General features: G+C 38.5%; 1 protein-coding gene across 5 annotated transcripts in view; it reads left to right on the forward strand.

The window, feature by feature from the left end:
* The window catches only part of TRPM6 (transient receptor potential cation channel subfamily M member 6), a 332,641-nt gene that overhangs the window by 149,579 nt on the left and 166,657 nt on the right, over positions 1–16,405 (forward strand). For all 5 annotated transcript variants that reach the window (XR_013272142.1, XM_077474929.1, XM_077474927.1 and 2 more), the window contains exons 16-21: positions 72–352; positions 3,140–3,368; positions 3,483–3,638; positions 5,658–5,795; positions 9,396–9,524; positions 12,858–13,109. Coding sequence is in view for 4 of the 5 variants with exons in the window: in XM_077474929.1 (XP_077331055.1) it covers positions 72–352; positions 3,140–3,368; positions 3,483–3,638; positions 5,658–5,795; positions 9,396–9,524; positions 12,858–13,109 (1,185 nt within the window). In the remaining variant the exon portion in view is untranslated. The remainder of the gene's footprint in view (positions 1–71; positions 353–3,139; positions 3,369–3,482; positions 3,639–5,657; positions 5,796–9,395; positions 9,525–12,857; positions 13,110–16,405) is intronic.

Genomic DNA, 16,405 nt, shown 5'->3' on the forward strand with positions numbered 1-16,405 from the left:
TCTATATGAACAAACCTGTATTATATCCTTACACTGTACAGTTTCTAAATTATGAAATGTTTTACAAAAAGGAGAAGACCACTGGAACACAGAAATCAAAGAAGAGGCCAAAAGATGACCTACCCTCTACTGAAGAAAATGAATTAGGTGGCTTTGTGTATCCCTACAATGATCTCTTGGTTTGGGCAGTACTGATGAAGAGACAGAATATGGCCAAGTTCTTCTGGCAACTTGGGGAAGAAGCCATGGTGAAGGCGGTAATTGCCTGTAAATTATACCGGGCCATGGCACATGAGGCAAAGCAGAGTGACATGGTCGATGACACTTCAGATGAATTAAAGAAATACTCTAAGTATGGGCTGTATGTCTTCTCACTTTAGATGTCTGCAGTGACCCATTACATGTGTAACTATTACTAACACAATAATACAGTATAACAATATAATATATACTGCATTCAAATTAGGACATTTTTACTATTCAAATGAATTATACATTGAGTGTCACTGAATGAGCACAGGTTGTTAGTATTACAGCAGATTGGTACACTGTCAGAAATTATTCTATCAAGCCAATAGGATCCTGTGCTTCCACAAACATACTGTATAGCACAATTGCCCCAGTTTTCTAGAGGAGTAAAGCATGTTCAAAGTGAATTTTCACTTATCTGAGTGTATAAGGTGAAACAATGTGAAAACTCACTTTGCAAACAATACCCAATCGTGCAAGGAAAGAAAATAATCTATATTGAAGAGGACATTTTATGTGAAGAGCTGGAATAGGAGGGTGCATTTGCAAACATCTTTATATACAATGAGGGAACTATAATTGTCACTGGATGACATTTATTAGACCTTGAATATCTTTACATATAACAGTCTCTTTGAGCAAGTGAGGTACACAAAGGATTAGTTCCTAAATGACTTATTTGGGTTCCTCTGTTGCCACATCCCGAAGATCTACTGATATGTAGCACAGTGATACGGGCTTCTTAGCCTTCTTATGTGATGAATTGCTGAAATTAGTACTGTACTTAGATGCTCTGAAGAAGCCTTCCTTTATTGGATCTTCTGGGGTCCCTCTTGCCCACTGGATTCTGATTGGATGCACACATATGGAATTACTAATTTTAATATCTGGTTTGAAGTACAGTGATAGGGTACATGTAATCATTGTGTAAAATTATCAGTAGATGTCTATGTTGATACTGGGATTGCAATTTATACAGTGTTTATATACTGTCAGACCACCATCAGAAGGATTTTAAGGTGAGCGCAAAATCCCTAATTTTTGTTTGCACATAATTGGATGGTTGAAGTCTGCACAACTTAACCTCATTTACTTCCATTCTACATGTTCCTACATGGTATGAATTCTCTCCTTGCTGCAGCTGTGTCTGGATTACCGTTTGGCTCTCAGCATTGTTATTTTTCAGGTTCCAGAGATCGTTGCCCTCTCAGTTATTGGTCTTTGTACAGGGAGTCTCCCACATGGCTCCTCATGTTGTGCCCCTGTGACTCAGTTATACCTGAATCTTGTTATCTCTGCACTTCAGAAACTGCTGATTGAAACCATTAGAGATGTTCCTCTTTCTACTCTCATCAACAAGGTGGTACTTCTTTTTGGCATCACATCTGGAGGCGAGTGTGTGAACTGGTGGGCCTATCCTGCAAGGAATCTTTTCAGGTTTTGCATATGGATAATGTGGTGTTGAGGCCTAGAACTTCCTTCTTGCCTAAAGTCATTTTTGCCTTTCACTTCGACAGACATTTTTGTTATCCCTCTGTCCAGGTCTGGTTCACTAAAACAACATTTCCCTGTATTGTACAGATCAGGTTTGGGCTTTGAGAGTCTATCTCTCAGCCACACTGTTTCTTTCACAAAGCCTAATTACAATTTTGGCATCCCAGGTGGTCCCCATAGGGGTACATTGGTTTTTCTTTTCACCATAACTAGGTGGCTTAGACAGACTATCACTCAAACTTATGGTCTCAAGTATCAAGTTCCACCCATTACTGTCAAGGTACACTGTACTAGATCTGTTACTGCTTCTTGGGCTTTTCAGCATCACGCAACTGTTTCCCAGATTTCCCAAGTACACCTTATCTTCCGTTCACACATTCTCTAAGTTCATCTAGGCGGCCTCATGGGCTTAAGATCCTTAAAATTGCTTTTTGAGCTTCAAGCAGTCCCTGATTCTTTGTTTCCATGGGTCTGTTAGCATTTGTTTGCTGCGTTGTCCACCCCTTTACTTGTATTGCTTTTTGGTGTCTTGAAGACAAAAGACTTTCTGTTTCTCAATGGACAAGTTAGAAAATAGAATGTTTGTACTCACTTTAAAATCATGTACTTGAAGTCCATTTAGGGACATAGGTCCTGCCTTCTATGTTTATGATCATGCTGTCTGTGCTGCTTTGCTTAAAAAAATAGTATGAAGGGTTATCCTGGGCTAGCCTACAGTTTTTTTTGTCCAGTGCCCCTGTAGGTGGTAGCATAACCCAAAGATGAAATACTTTCTGTGTCCCTCAATGGACTCCAATAGAAGGATTTTACAGTGCATTACAGTGCATTACAGTGCAAATTTTAAATTTTATTTTGTTCATGATTTGTTATTTTTTGCAAACTGAACATGCTCTATTTCTTTTGTAAATCAGCAACCCAATCTACAAAATGTATATGTACTGTATATCCATTTTAGGTTAAACATTTGGCAAATGAAGGTCAATTGGGAAACGGTAAGAGACCCCCTTATCTTTAGTAGTTAGTGGAACCTCCTTTTTTGGCAGTAACCCCAGCCAAACACACTATGTCTCTGTAGTGTGTAGTAGTTATTTTAGCCTACCCCTGTATACCACACTGCTACAGTACATTTGTTCCTTCATATCCTGCTTTAGATCAGGCCAACTTCACATTTTGGAAATGTTTAGAGTTAGATAAAGATCAGATAATATTTTAGAGAATGTTTATGTAGAAATAAAGAAGGCTCAACATGGTTTACAAATGTTTTCTCTCAATTGTATCCTAAACATTTTATTAATTTAAATGGCTGCAATATATTTAAATTGGTGTACCAAATTATAATGTTAATGTTCGTTTTTTAAAAAAGGAGAATCATTTACATGTTTTAAATTATCCTTAGAGAATTTGGCCAGCTGGCTTTGGACCTTCTTGAAAAAGCCTTCAAACTCAATGAGCAAATGGCCATGAAACTTCTGACATATGAGCTTAAAAACTGGAGCAACTCAACTTGCCTGAAACTAGCCGTGTCATCTGCCCTGAGGCCTTTTGTGTCACACACATGTACACAGATGCTGTTAACAGACATGTGGATGGGTTGCCTGAATATGAGGAAGAACTCTTGGCTCAAGGTGACATTACTGTATCCTGAAATAGTTGATACTTTGTTGATACTTTATTGCTGTGATGCTTGTATGTTCTAGGATGTCATTTAGTCTGAGACTGTATTTATATCCTGTTTAAAGGTCATATTAGGGATTCTTTTGCCACCATTCATCTTGATGTTGGAGTTTAAAACCAAGCAGGAAATGTCTCACGTGCCTCAGTCCCTGGATTTCCACCAGTTCGCCAGGTTCTATGTAGATGCTCCCACTCAAAATGTGAGGGTGGAACAAGCAGCGGTAAGTTTCATTCTTCATCGTGAAGGGGATATGTCTATATTTTAACCAAGCACACACATATCATTACTACAGCAGTTTATTGACATGCAGTATACCATTGTGAATTGCAGGTGTGTTCAATAAAATGATCTTATAAGATGATCTGAACACAGCAGTAACTTTCTATGTGAATTTGGCACCACCTAGTGGTTGTAAAATACTGTGAATTTTTCTTCTCAGATGCTGAGCTTGAAAGATTTGCTAAAGTTTGTTGAGCCACAAAGTTGGAGCAAGTATGTATATATTGGGCGTTGGGTGTACATGCTTGTTCCAAGTCAATGAAGAGGGTCAGCAAATTGTGTCCATAGAGTTCTGTTAGAATATCCACTTTATACTGTAACTAAGTGTGAGAGTTTGTTACTGACATCATTTTGTCTGCACTTGTATATTTTTCTTGAATCATTATCTCCATAAGTGTGTATTCATTGTGTGAATATTCAATAAGAGTATACAGTCATATGCAGATGAAATAAGTAAATTGGAATTTGCTTTACACATACTTGGATAATTGAACTGAGTATTCACACAATTTATTGTGTGACAATTATCAACTCATTTAGTAAATCAGCTTCATTATTTTATTTTATGTGGTCAATATGTTATACGTAAAATGCAATAAAGTCGTTTTCATTCTATGGCCATTCTGGGGTTATTTACTAAAATGGAAGCGTGCAAAATCTGGTGCAACTCTGCATAGAAACCAATCAGCTTCCAGGTTTTATTGCCAAAGCTTAATTGTACAAGCTGAAGTTAGAGGGAGATTGGCTACCAGGCACAGCTGCATCAGATTCAGAGTGCACCAGTTTTATTAAATCTCCCCATACAGCATGTGCAAAAAATTGTTGCTACCAGCAGTATCTGTGAGCAACTTAAAAGCAGAATATTGTTTTGAAACATATAGATGCTGAAATCACTTAATACAGCCAAGTAGCACTTTAATCTACTTACCTTGTAATAGAAGAAAAGTATACAAATAAATAGACCAACACTTAAAATGATACAAAAGTCTCATTTTTTTTTCATTTAAAAATAACAAACAATGTTATACTTACCTGTTCTGTGCAGTGCTTTTTCCAGAGCAGCCCGGATCCTCCTCTTCTCTGGTTCCTTGCCGGTTCTCCTGGCCCCTCCCTTCTGCCGAGCCAAGCCGCTGCTCTGTGTGTCTATTCAGACATAGGGCTGCGTTTCGGCCCTGCCCCCTCTCTCTCCTCATTGGCTCACCGACTTTGATTGACGGCAGTGAGCGGCAATAATGCCCCAACTACTGTCTCAGCCAATGAGGAGGGAGAGCCAAGACTCTCATGCAACATCGCTGGATCGAGATGGGGCTCAGGCAAGTATTAGGGGGGCTGCTGCACACAGAAGGTTTTTTTTTATCTTAATGCATAGAATGCATTAGGATTAAAAAAACCTTGTGACTTTAGAACCACTTTAAAACCAACGTATAGTTTGTGTCCATACCATACCACTGCAATATTTTCACTGACAGAAAGTGAGTTAGGTAGACACATAGATATTAGAATATAATGTATATGTAGTTGATAGATGTTGGACAATGGTCTGTATTTATTTCCCATTACATAACAATACATATATTCCTGAATTATTTGAGTATGCATGGGTTGGGGAGTTAGCTTTGCTACTCTCTTAAAAAAAAAAAAAAAACTGGCCTTTACATGGTTCTTCAAGATTATATGTTACTTTTGTTTTTAACCCAAAAACAACCTGATTATTTACTGACTTACGGAAATTTTTAATTTGTTTCTCATGCTAGACATCTAAATTCTGTGGTCCTTTTTATTTTGGTGCACTTTAAACTATGAGTTCTATAGTCAGAAAAGTAATGACAAAACTAAAAATGCATATAGTAATACTGTTGAAAAAAATATAATATTTAAAAAAAATTTTTTAGCAGTAGTTAAGATAGATATAATAAAATGACCAAAGACTTATGGTGACTTCCACTGTTTTTCTTATCAGCAAAATGTTGATGCAGAGAAAGGAGAAAAGAATCAAAGGGATGATGACAAAGGTTTGATCACTCAAGGAAACATTTCAGTAACCAGGAAAGTTTGTGAGTTCTACCGAGCGCCTATTGTCAAGTTTTGGTTTCACACTGTAAGTTTATGTATATTGAAAAATAAACCAAGAAAGCATTTCATGTTTTTTTAAGAGGATAATTATTTTCTTTTTATTATAAAATATACACAGTAGATGAAGATACATTCTGGCAGTTAGTCCACTGGGGCTGGGATGGAAATGCGGAATGGGACAGAAATACGAAATGCTAAATTTTACAGTTGTCACCACAGTAGAAAATTGGGGAAAATTGTCTTGTTCTAGTGAGAACTCTATATGAGTGATTTTGTCTCTGAAACACAAAGTAAAGTAAAATGGGACAGAGACACCCCAAAAATTGTTCACCTGGATATTAATCATTTCCTAATTGATCTAAAATGATAACAAAAAGTTGTATATTTAGATACACTTTAGAGCAGGAATCTTCAAACTATGGCTCTCCAGCTGTTGCGGAACTACACATCCCATGAGGCATTGTAAAACTCTGACACTCACAGACATGACTAGGCATGAGGGGAATTGTAGTTCCTGATCAACTGGAGGGCCGTAGTTTGAAGACCCCTGCTTTAGAGGGAAAAAAAATCTGATACTGAATTTTGTTGATATTTTTAAAAAATAGTCTGTATCAGATCTAGCTCTAAAGTAATATAAAAGAAACATCCTTAAAAAAAAAAAATTATTCTGTTGTATTAAATTTGATGGCATGGGTAAAGTAAAACCTGCCCAATTATAACTATTGTATAGATCAGGGGTGCCCAACCTTTTTGAAGAGCGAGGCCCACTTAAGCGACTTGGTAACCGGTCACAGGCCACAATGAGCAGTGCAGGCGGATGACAGGTCCATGCAGAGCTGACACGGACACAGCCCACTCTACTCTATGAGTCAGTCAATCCAATCTGCCCTTATGGAAGGGGATTGATCTCCTTCTTTTTTTTTTTTTTTTTTAGCAAATCGTTTTGAAAGTAGGCAGGTGTAAAAAGACACAAATCTGTTGACATCTGCCGTTTCATAGAGGTGAATGGAGGGTCCGATTGAGTGGGACCGATTGTGTGAAAAGGGGCCTTTAACACTAATACAGCGCAGTGCACCCGCGTCTTTCCTGCGGGTTAGCTACACTTTTATACTACACTATTATATCCTGCAGGTGTGGTGCACTTTCTGAAAGCTCACCATACCCGCAGATAATAACAGAAGTCTATGCCTCAGTGCAGGTAACCTGATGGTGCACTGCACCTGCAGGTCAGTTTGAAAGCAGCCCAGTAACCACTGCACAGATATGCCCATATATACACTACAATTTTAGTAATAAACTGACCTTTAATAACAGTCTCCCATTCAGGTATCGCCTGCTGTTACTGTCTCAGGAAGAATGCATTTGGTATCACTCCACCTGTGGCAAGAGACAGCGCTATACAGGAAGCATCAGCTTATACAGCTCTGCTCCACAGCTGCTTGCTTTGCCGGCATCATTAATAACACAGAGGCTCTGGGATAGTGGGTCTGCAACCGATGATCTTTGTTTTACAATCTGCCATCCCACAGAAGGAGGTCGGGAGCCACATTCGGGCCACTGGTTGGGCACCCCTGGTATAGATAGTGTAAGGGCCATCAGTACTTAAAGTTCCTACTAAAAGTTATAATGTTTATTATGCACCCTGTTAAAACATTTTATAGTAAAGTGCACAAAATAACCATTGTTACACGATTGTACAACAAATGAAATACCCTCCAACAAAGTCCTGCCCATGTAGCAACTACAAGCACTTATTCAATAGGGGTGAATCATAAACATCCTTGATGTATCTGTTCCAACCAAGAAGCTTGTCCTGGTCAACAAATATAGCAAAAGGTAGCAAGCAAAACTGCCTCTGTGCGAATCAAATTGTAGGTTTATTCATAGACAAATATGCCCAATCAGGGTGAAAAGCATCAGAGGGGCATGGCTAAAAGAGGGGACTCTGTTTGGAAGCCAACTACACTGAATAAACTAGAAGAAGAGAAGAAAGATCCCTGATGCCACACATCCACGGAGTCCTATGGTGGTATGAGAGAGAATCTCAGCCTGGGCTCCTGCTAGGCAACACCTCAACTTGTTTCACTCTGCCCCCTGGAGCTTAGTCATGTGTAACACTGAAAAAAAACTATGGTTTGATTCAAATATAGTGCAGCTCTGCTTTTCACATTTTGCTATAAAAGGAGATACTCACTTTTCAGACCTGAATGGTGGAAATAAGTAAAGGTAAGCATACTTTGTAGGCCACTGTGCCTTTGAAGCTAAAAAGAGTCAATAACAATAGAAATGTGCCCTTCACTCCCATACACAATCTCCCACTTTATCTCCAATATCAGAATACTGCTAAGAACATTGATATAATACAGTATATGTGTATAATTGCTCTGAAAACATATTATCCTATGAACTGTTTTTGATATTCATTGTAGAGCAAGGATAAATATCAGCCTCCATCGTGCACTTGTATGCATTTTACTATATGACTTTTTAACAGGATGAATAATGTACATTATAACTTTTAATAGGAATGTTTAGCTTTGATAATTGCAGTACTACTAAAAGTCCCATTACAGTAATAAAATGTTTTTGCATTGATATGGCTAAAATAAAATCGAAGTGTATCGTTGTAGTTAAAGGAGAAAACAGGGATGAATAAAATTGTAATACATTTAATATCTTAATAATATTAATTTGTCCAAAAGTGTACATTACATTTCACAAGTATTGGATAAATAATATCATTGTATATTAAATGGCAGTATCAATATATAATAATGTAATTCAATAACTGATCTACCTTATATAAAACATTCTCAATGAAAATGCAGATACAACTGGACTGGAGGTTTGAGAATGGATGAACAAGGTTTTGGCTAAGGGTAGAGCAGGGCGTTTGAGATTTTCAGGACACTTAAGCCCCATACACACTATCAGATTTTCTAGAGCTTGCAACCCATGCTCTTGGGTCTCCTTTGCAGTAGTTGCTGCTGTTAGGTTGGTTTCAACACTATGTGACAACAGCATTTCCATTGACTTCCTCTAAAGCTCCATACACACTATCAGATTTTCTACTGAGTATTTCCTTCAGATTTACCAAAACCATGTAGTGCAAGAGCCTGCCTGATTGCATACACATTGAAACTCTTAAGGTTTGACCTCATATTATATGGTTTTGGTAAATCTGAAGGAAAAACTCAGCAGAAAATCTGATAGTGTGTATGGGGCTTTAGAGAAAGTCAGTAGAAATGCTGTTGTCACATAGTGTTGAAACCAACCTAACAGCAGCAACTACTGCAAAGGAGACCCAAGAGCATGGGTGGCAAGCTCTAGAAAAGTCCCTGATACATATACTTTGTATACCAAAACAGCATTTGAAATTGTTCAAAAAGATAATAGTAGTCTGACATCTGATACTATAATGTGCCCCCCAGTTTTCTTTCACCTTCACACTACTCCAAGCTACTCTGTTATTTGCCACTCTATACAACCCGCTGCTCTTGCACAAAATTGTGTTGTAATACATTGGATAAAAAAAAGAATGAATATTTCTGATTAATTTGTTATAAATTAAATGAGAAATAATATGTCCTGCAGTCTTTAATGATGTATTTGGCCTTGTTTGCAGATGGCATACCTACTTTTCCTTATGCTATTTACTTATGTTGTGTTGGTGAAGTTGGAGCCAGTACCCAGTGCTCAGGAGTGGTTGGTCATCATTTACATGTTTACCAATGCTATTGAGAAGGTCCGAGAGGTATGTTCTTATAAAGCATCTAAAATATGAACTATTCGTTATATTTTCACTTACAAAATAGTGTAATGTTAAATACTAATCTATTATAATTCAGGAGCAAGGCAGTATAGTTTGTCTATGAGTGCCTGGAAATCCCAGCTTTTATGGACAGCAATAGAAAAAATCTTTAAAAAATAATAATCAACTGTCATTTTTTAATATATATCTTTTGGAAATGTTTATCCTTTATGTCAGTGGTCATCAACCCTGTCCTCAGGGCCCACTAACAGGCCAGTTTTATGTATTAACTTGGGGAGATGCAGACTAGAATATTGCAATCACTGAGCAGGAAATGATATCACCTGTCATGTATTTCAGTTATCTTGCAAACCTGGCCTGTTAGTGGGCCCTGAGGACAGGGTTGATGACCACTGCTTTATGTGAATAATAGTAATTGTCATATGTAGAATAAATTAACCTAAACTTTAATTAAAAGACTAGAGACCACACGTTGGAAGTCTTCTCACCGCAATAACTTTCACTCACAAAGAGCTTTCATGTAGAGGCTTTGTGGAACTAAACATTAAAGCTGCTAAGTCACCGTTGACCTTCATAAAAGTAAACTTTCCCACCAAAAGTGTCCCCTCCCAGCCAGCACAGCCAAGTCCTGCTTTGCATGAAACCTATAAACAGATTACACTGCAGTTAGGCAACAGGGCCTGATTTAGACCATACCCAGCTTGTGAATAGATAATCAAGACAAGCCCATCCTGGAGCTCTCTTTCTGGAATCATGTTCAGTGCTGTAATGCCTGAAAAATTTAGAATATTTCCCTCCCTTTCTCATTCTGAGTGCTACTGATTACACAAAGCTAATATAAAGTCAGTTTCAGGTACTTTTTGAACTGTGAAAATAAAATTTTTTGGGGTCCATTCACATCAGTGTTGTCCGTTGCAGTGCATTTAATGCACACAATTATCTGCATTGAGTTAAAATACCCGTTTATTTGGACCTGCACTATTTTCACACAACATATGGTAGTGAATTACAGCGATTTGTGGCATTCAGCAACAAACATGGGTTGGGATACCATTTACAGAGAATAAAACCACAGCACCATTGCATTTAAAGTTATTGCCTCTTGTGTGTGAAAGAGCCTGTAATGAATGTATAACTGAAATAAACTTTGTTTTTTATCTGGTTGGAGTCCAGTGATAATTGTGGTGCTTAGTCATATAATACATGCATTCACTTGTGCAAACACCTTCCCAGCCAGTATCACCGTCAGTTGTAAATATTGTGATGCGGTAGTGAAATTCCCTTTAACTAGGTCAGTGAAGTATGCCAAGGTTAATGTGACATTTGGCAAATTGTGCTCTTTGTAAGGACTTTCTTTTATTTTTCAGCACATTCAGCATCTGTTTGTAAGCAGGCTTGGAAATGTTATGTTAATTTTACAAAGGTGTTCATTTTAGATGCTATCAGGTAATTGGTATGAGCTGTTACTGTGGAACATGTGTTACATTCTTATCACTGAGATCACACACAGCATAATTGCTTATATTATGATGCAGGACATGTTTAAAACCTTCCAGGTGCTCAGCCTTGTACACATACTTATTAAACTACCCCTTGAGGGCTAATACATGTTTACAAAGTGTTCTTAGTCAGTTTGCTTCTTTGTTGAATAAAGTATCTGCATAGTGGTGAAAGGGATGAGAATTCTGTGCTAATATATTAATTGTGTGGTTGCCAATGTTATTTAAAGTAGATTTATTTAAATGGTGGTTTCATAGTTTCATAGTTAGTTAGGTTGAATAAAGACACCAGTCCATCCAGTTCAACCTGAGTGAGTGTCTACAATTGTCCCTATCCCTGTACATTGCACACTCATGTCAGTCCCTACCCTCAATGAGCCCATGATCCAAGGTCCCCATTCATATACTAGGGCCAATTTTTGACAGAAGCCAATTAACCTACCTGCATGTCTTTGGTTGTAATTCTTATGCCCTGTACACACGGTCGGACGTGTGTGGGCTCCATCAGACTTTTTCTGTCTGAATTTTCGACACACAAGGTTTGAGAGCTGGATCTAAAATTCTCATTAACAAAATCTGATCATTTAAATTCCGATTGTGTGTAGACAAATCTGACACACAAAGTGCCACGCATGCTCAGAATAAATTACTAGACAAAAGCTATTGGCTACATTTATAGTCCTGACGTACTTCTTTTACGTCACCTTGTTCTGAACGATCGGATTTTCCAACAATTTTGTGCGACCGTGTGTATGCAAGACAAGTTTGGGCCAAAATCCTTCGGAAAAAATCTGACAGATTTTGTCGTCTGAATGTCCGACCGTGTGTACAGGGCAGATTTCTTCAGCTTCCTGAATGTTTCCATTTTTAACATCTTAAAACAAGGAGGATTTTTTTCTTTTGCATTGATTTACAAATTATAACTACTGGGGCTTTAATAACAATTATGGTGGTATGACAAAATGTTCCATTTTCCTAAGTAGGTTGATCAACTTCCCAGTAATATGTCATAATAGCAATTGAGTATTTTCATCTGTAAGAAAATTAGAGGATTTCTTACAGGTCTCGGAATTTGGATTTTACTTTAGACCTTATTTTTGTTTACAGCAAGAGTTTACATTTTAGCTCTTATGTAAGATTTCAATTTGAAAAAAAACTCTATGAGATGATCCTAATTACCGCATATACTTTAGCTTCCCTGACAAATATAAATCCTTTCAACATAAGCCAAATCAAGCAACAAAATTGCAATTCAAATATCAGCAATGACATCCGTAATCCTAGAATATAGGCATTTGTTGTTATCTGGAAGTGCAAATACAATTTAACAGAAAAATCTATAAAATGAGAGTGGTTAAAAAGGGTATTTCGGAACACGTGAATTTTTTTTTTACATAAGCACCCGCTGTAAACCAAACTATTTCATTTGGTACCTGTATATCCAGTCAAAATCTGAAACAGCAACATAGCAATAATGAAATTGCTTTTTTATATAAAATTAGAAAAGGCCAGATTTCCAGTCAGTTTTTTTTTTTGCTGTCTGTCACCCACTTGTAGGTTTTCCCTTACTTCCTGTCTGGTGCTTTATTGTGACAGTAAGTGAGATAAAATATGTTTAACAGAGTCCTGCATAGCAGTACATGCCCAACAGGGCATTGCTCACCCTACCCAAAATTTTAAAAAATATAAAGTTTTGGCTAGACATACACTTTAACTTTGCTGTGTTCTTTTCACAATGGTCTTAATATGTTATGCACCAGGAAGAATGTGATAATTTCAGTGATGCCCACTTATCCTCACTTTTCTTCTCCATTAGGTTTTTATGTCTGAACCTGGAAAATTCAGCCAGAAAATCAAAGTGTGGCTTAATGAATACTGGAATCTCACAGGCTGCATTGGAATTATTTTATTTGTAATTGGCTTTGCCTTGCGCTGGGCTGACCAACCTCTCCAAAGTGCAGGGAGGCTTATCTACTGTCTGGATATCATATTTTGGTACACACAGCTTCTCGATTTCTTTGCAGTAAACCAGAAGGCTGGACCTTATATAACCATGCTTGGGAAGATGGTAAGGGTTCATTGATTGGCATTAACATCCTATGATAAGTAAAATGTGTGGGCTCTGAAAATAAATCACACGTTTTAGGAATATAGTTTACTAACTAAACTTAAAAGATTCCAGTATTTTGATTAAATCAGTATTTCTGGACTAACATTCTTATATTTGTAGATGCTGACTTAGTTTCTTGATTGTGTTCTCTGCAGTAATCTATAGCCATAGATCAATTCTATTAGGGGAGTTGTACAGCTGCAGCACATTTGCTTGCAGAGTCACTCACAACAGTAAATAAGGCTTTAATGTCATCCCATATGATCTATACTACTGATATACTTTCTACTGTCCTTCTAGCGCAATCTCACACTTGCACAAAAAAAAAAAAAATGTGTGTAAACTAAACCCATACCTCTTAAAGATATTATGTAGCTTATACTGTATAAAACCAATGCACAGTGCCCAAATCATGTGGAACTGTGCAGTGTGAATCTTCCAAGTGCTCTCTGGCATATGCAAACATTTTTAATCACAACAGGTGAGATTTTTCATTACGCATATATCCATTGGCCTGACAGTCTAAAACTATCATGCCTGTAGCATTTTTCTAACAACTTTCCTTACACTGTGAATGGTATACTAATGCTGTGTACACATGACCAGACTTTTTGACAGCAAAGGTCCGACGGAACAAATCCGTCAGACAATTCGATCATGTGTGGGCTCCATCTGACCTTTGCGTGCAAAAAATCTGGCGGACTTTAGAAATAGAACATGTTTTAAATTTACCCGCCAGGAACTCCGCCGGACCTAGTTCCTAGTGGGAAACCAGTTTGTCTGTATGCTGGTCCGACGGACCAAATACGACGCAAGGGCAGCTACAGCACCTGCCTGCGAGAATGTTTCCAGGGTGATCCTATTGCGCTGGTCCTCGGCTGCAGGGTACTGTACATCTCACGCTGGCTGCAATAGGAAAAACACATTTTCCTATCGCAGCGAGCACAAGAGGGAATTCCCCTCCAAAAGCATACCAGGCCCTTAGGTCTGGTATGGATTTTAAGGGGAACTCCTACGCCAAAAAAAGTGGGGATCCCCCCAAAATCCATACCAGACCCTTATCCGAGTACGCAGCCTGGCCAGTCAGGAAAGGGGGTGGGGACGAGCGAGCCCCCCCTCCTGAGCTGTTCCAGGCCACATGCCCTCAACATGGGGGGTGGGTGCTTTGGGGTAGGGGGGCGCATGCTCGGATAAGGGTCTGGTATGGACCTTGGGGGGTTTTCGGCGTAGGGGATTCCACTTAAAATCCATACCAGACCTAAGGGCCTAATATGCCCTTGGACGGCATTCCCTCTTGCACTCTCTGCGATAGGAAAATGTGTTTTTCCTATTGCAGCCAGCGCGAGATGTACAGTACCCTGTCGCTGAGAACCAGCGCAATAGGAACCTGGTCCGGTTGCGTTCCAGCGGGAAAATTTAAAACATGTTCTATTTCTAAAGTCCGTTGGATTTTTGGCAAGCAAAGGTCAGATGGAGCCCACACATGATCGAATTGTCCGACGGATTCGTTCTGTCTGACCTTTGCTGTCAAAAAGTCTGGTTGTATGTACGTGGCATTACTCTACTTTAGCAACTCTGCTAATCAAAGCAATTGTATTGCAGTATATGTTTTTGGCAGAGACTTACCCTTGTTTCCTGTCTGATAAAGGTTGTCCCTGGAGCAGTAAGGGGAAACTTATTTAGGCTGGGTTCACACTGGAGAACACAGCCACTCACAGCAGGAGTCCAGTGTGTCTCCATTCACTGTTTCAGGTCTGATTTAAGCCCGAAATTCTGTCTGAATTCAGACCTGAAACGGACCAAAAGATGCACAGGACTCCCATGCAATTCGCACCAGAGCCGCTATGGAGATGTGTCAACTGGCTCCATAGAGAGCCGGTCACAATCTCCTGCTATGCTAATTGGATGCCCCCATCCAATTCCAATAGTGTGAACCCAGCCTGCAAGTGTATCTGTGGTTAATATGAAAAAATCATGTTATCATTTGCAAATTGTAGTTCAATTATTTCTAGCCTAATTTTATTAAATTTGAATGGCCTTGAAGTTTTTAAACTTACTTTGTGAAGATCCAATCATTTACACCTTGAATTCTACACATATTCACTTTACCCTGTTGATGGACATTGCGGTGTCACATAATTCATATTGCGTGCCGTCTGAACTACAGAGCTGCTGAGAGGAGGCGTTGCAGGAGGCAGAGTCAGTACAGGAATCACTGCTTGCTGGCAGCAAGGTACCATGGGATGCATATTCCTTGGAAATTGAAAGTAAACAGCTAAGGAGAAACTGTAAAGCATGCACAGAATCCATGAAGTTAGGGAAAAAGCAGACAGCCAGAACTCACAACATGAAAGGAGATTTATCAAGAAAGCTTATATTGCATTGTCAAAAATAATCATTGTTTGTATTGCTATTACAATGTTGATGTTATAAAATGAAAATGTATGCCGTGGCCATAAACTTTCTTTAATTGAGCTGTGCATAGCAGTAAAAAAAAAGTTCAGGGATTTTAATCCTTCTCTACTCCATCCGAAACAATCAATCATCCCCTTAAATTGTCAGGGTCGAGCACTTGGGTCTCTCCACTGCAGTATATTTATTCGCTATTGAAGGTGGTTGCAACTTTTTTTAGGTGAAAGTTGGACATTTATTTTAGGTCCGTACCTTCTATTGCATACATTTGTTGTATTGCATACAGCTTCCCTATGTTTTAAATGTTACTGTAAAATAAAATCAAGTGACTAATAAAGCAGAATTCCAGAGAACCAATTGCTGGAGAGAAAGTGAGACATTATCATATGCCTTTATTCATAATTTTTTAGATATCCATCAACAGCTCAGGAAAGTATGATTTCTTTCTCATCCATTGCAGGACACTTGAAGTCTTTTACTGTAAAGGCCTTTTCACATGAACTTTCACTCTGAATCCATCTGCCAGTTTTTCAGAGAGATGCAGACTGAACCACAATGTCTATGGGTGGACAGATGTATGCCCGTTTACATCTGCTAAAATCTGAGTACATTTATGTCTGCAGAAAGAAATGGAAAGATGGTTTGAATTTATTTCTGTGGCCTTTCTTTATGGCCTCTGTAGACATCAGGAACACATTCATGCATGTCCTCATCTTTCCAGCTTACCGGCGATTTCTATGTTTCCTGCACCTTCTGTGGCTCTGCCATTTAGTCTATTTTCTCAGGTGTTCCTCAAAGTGCTGGCCACAGTACTGGCCTTACTGTGCTCTCAAGGCATTTAC

Source organism: Lithobates pipiens, unplaced genomic scaffold (genome assembly GCF_037356315.1).
Source record: "Lithobates pipiens isolate NorthernLeopardFrog02 unplaced genomic scaffold, aLitPip1_a1.2 Scaffold_13, whole genome shotgun sequence".
Taxonomy (NCBI): domain Eukaryota; kingdom Metazoa; phylum Chordata; class Amphibia; order Anura; family Ranidae; genus Lithobates; species Lithobates pipiens.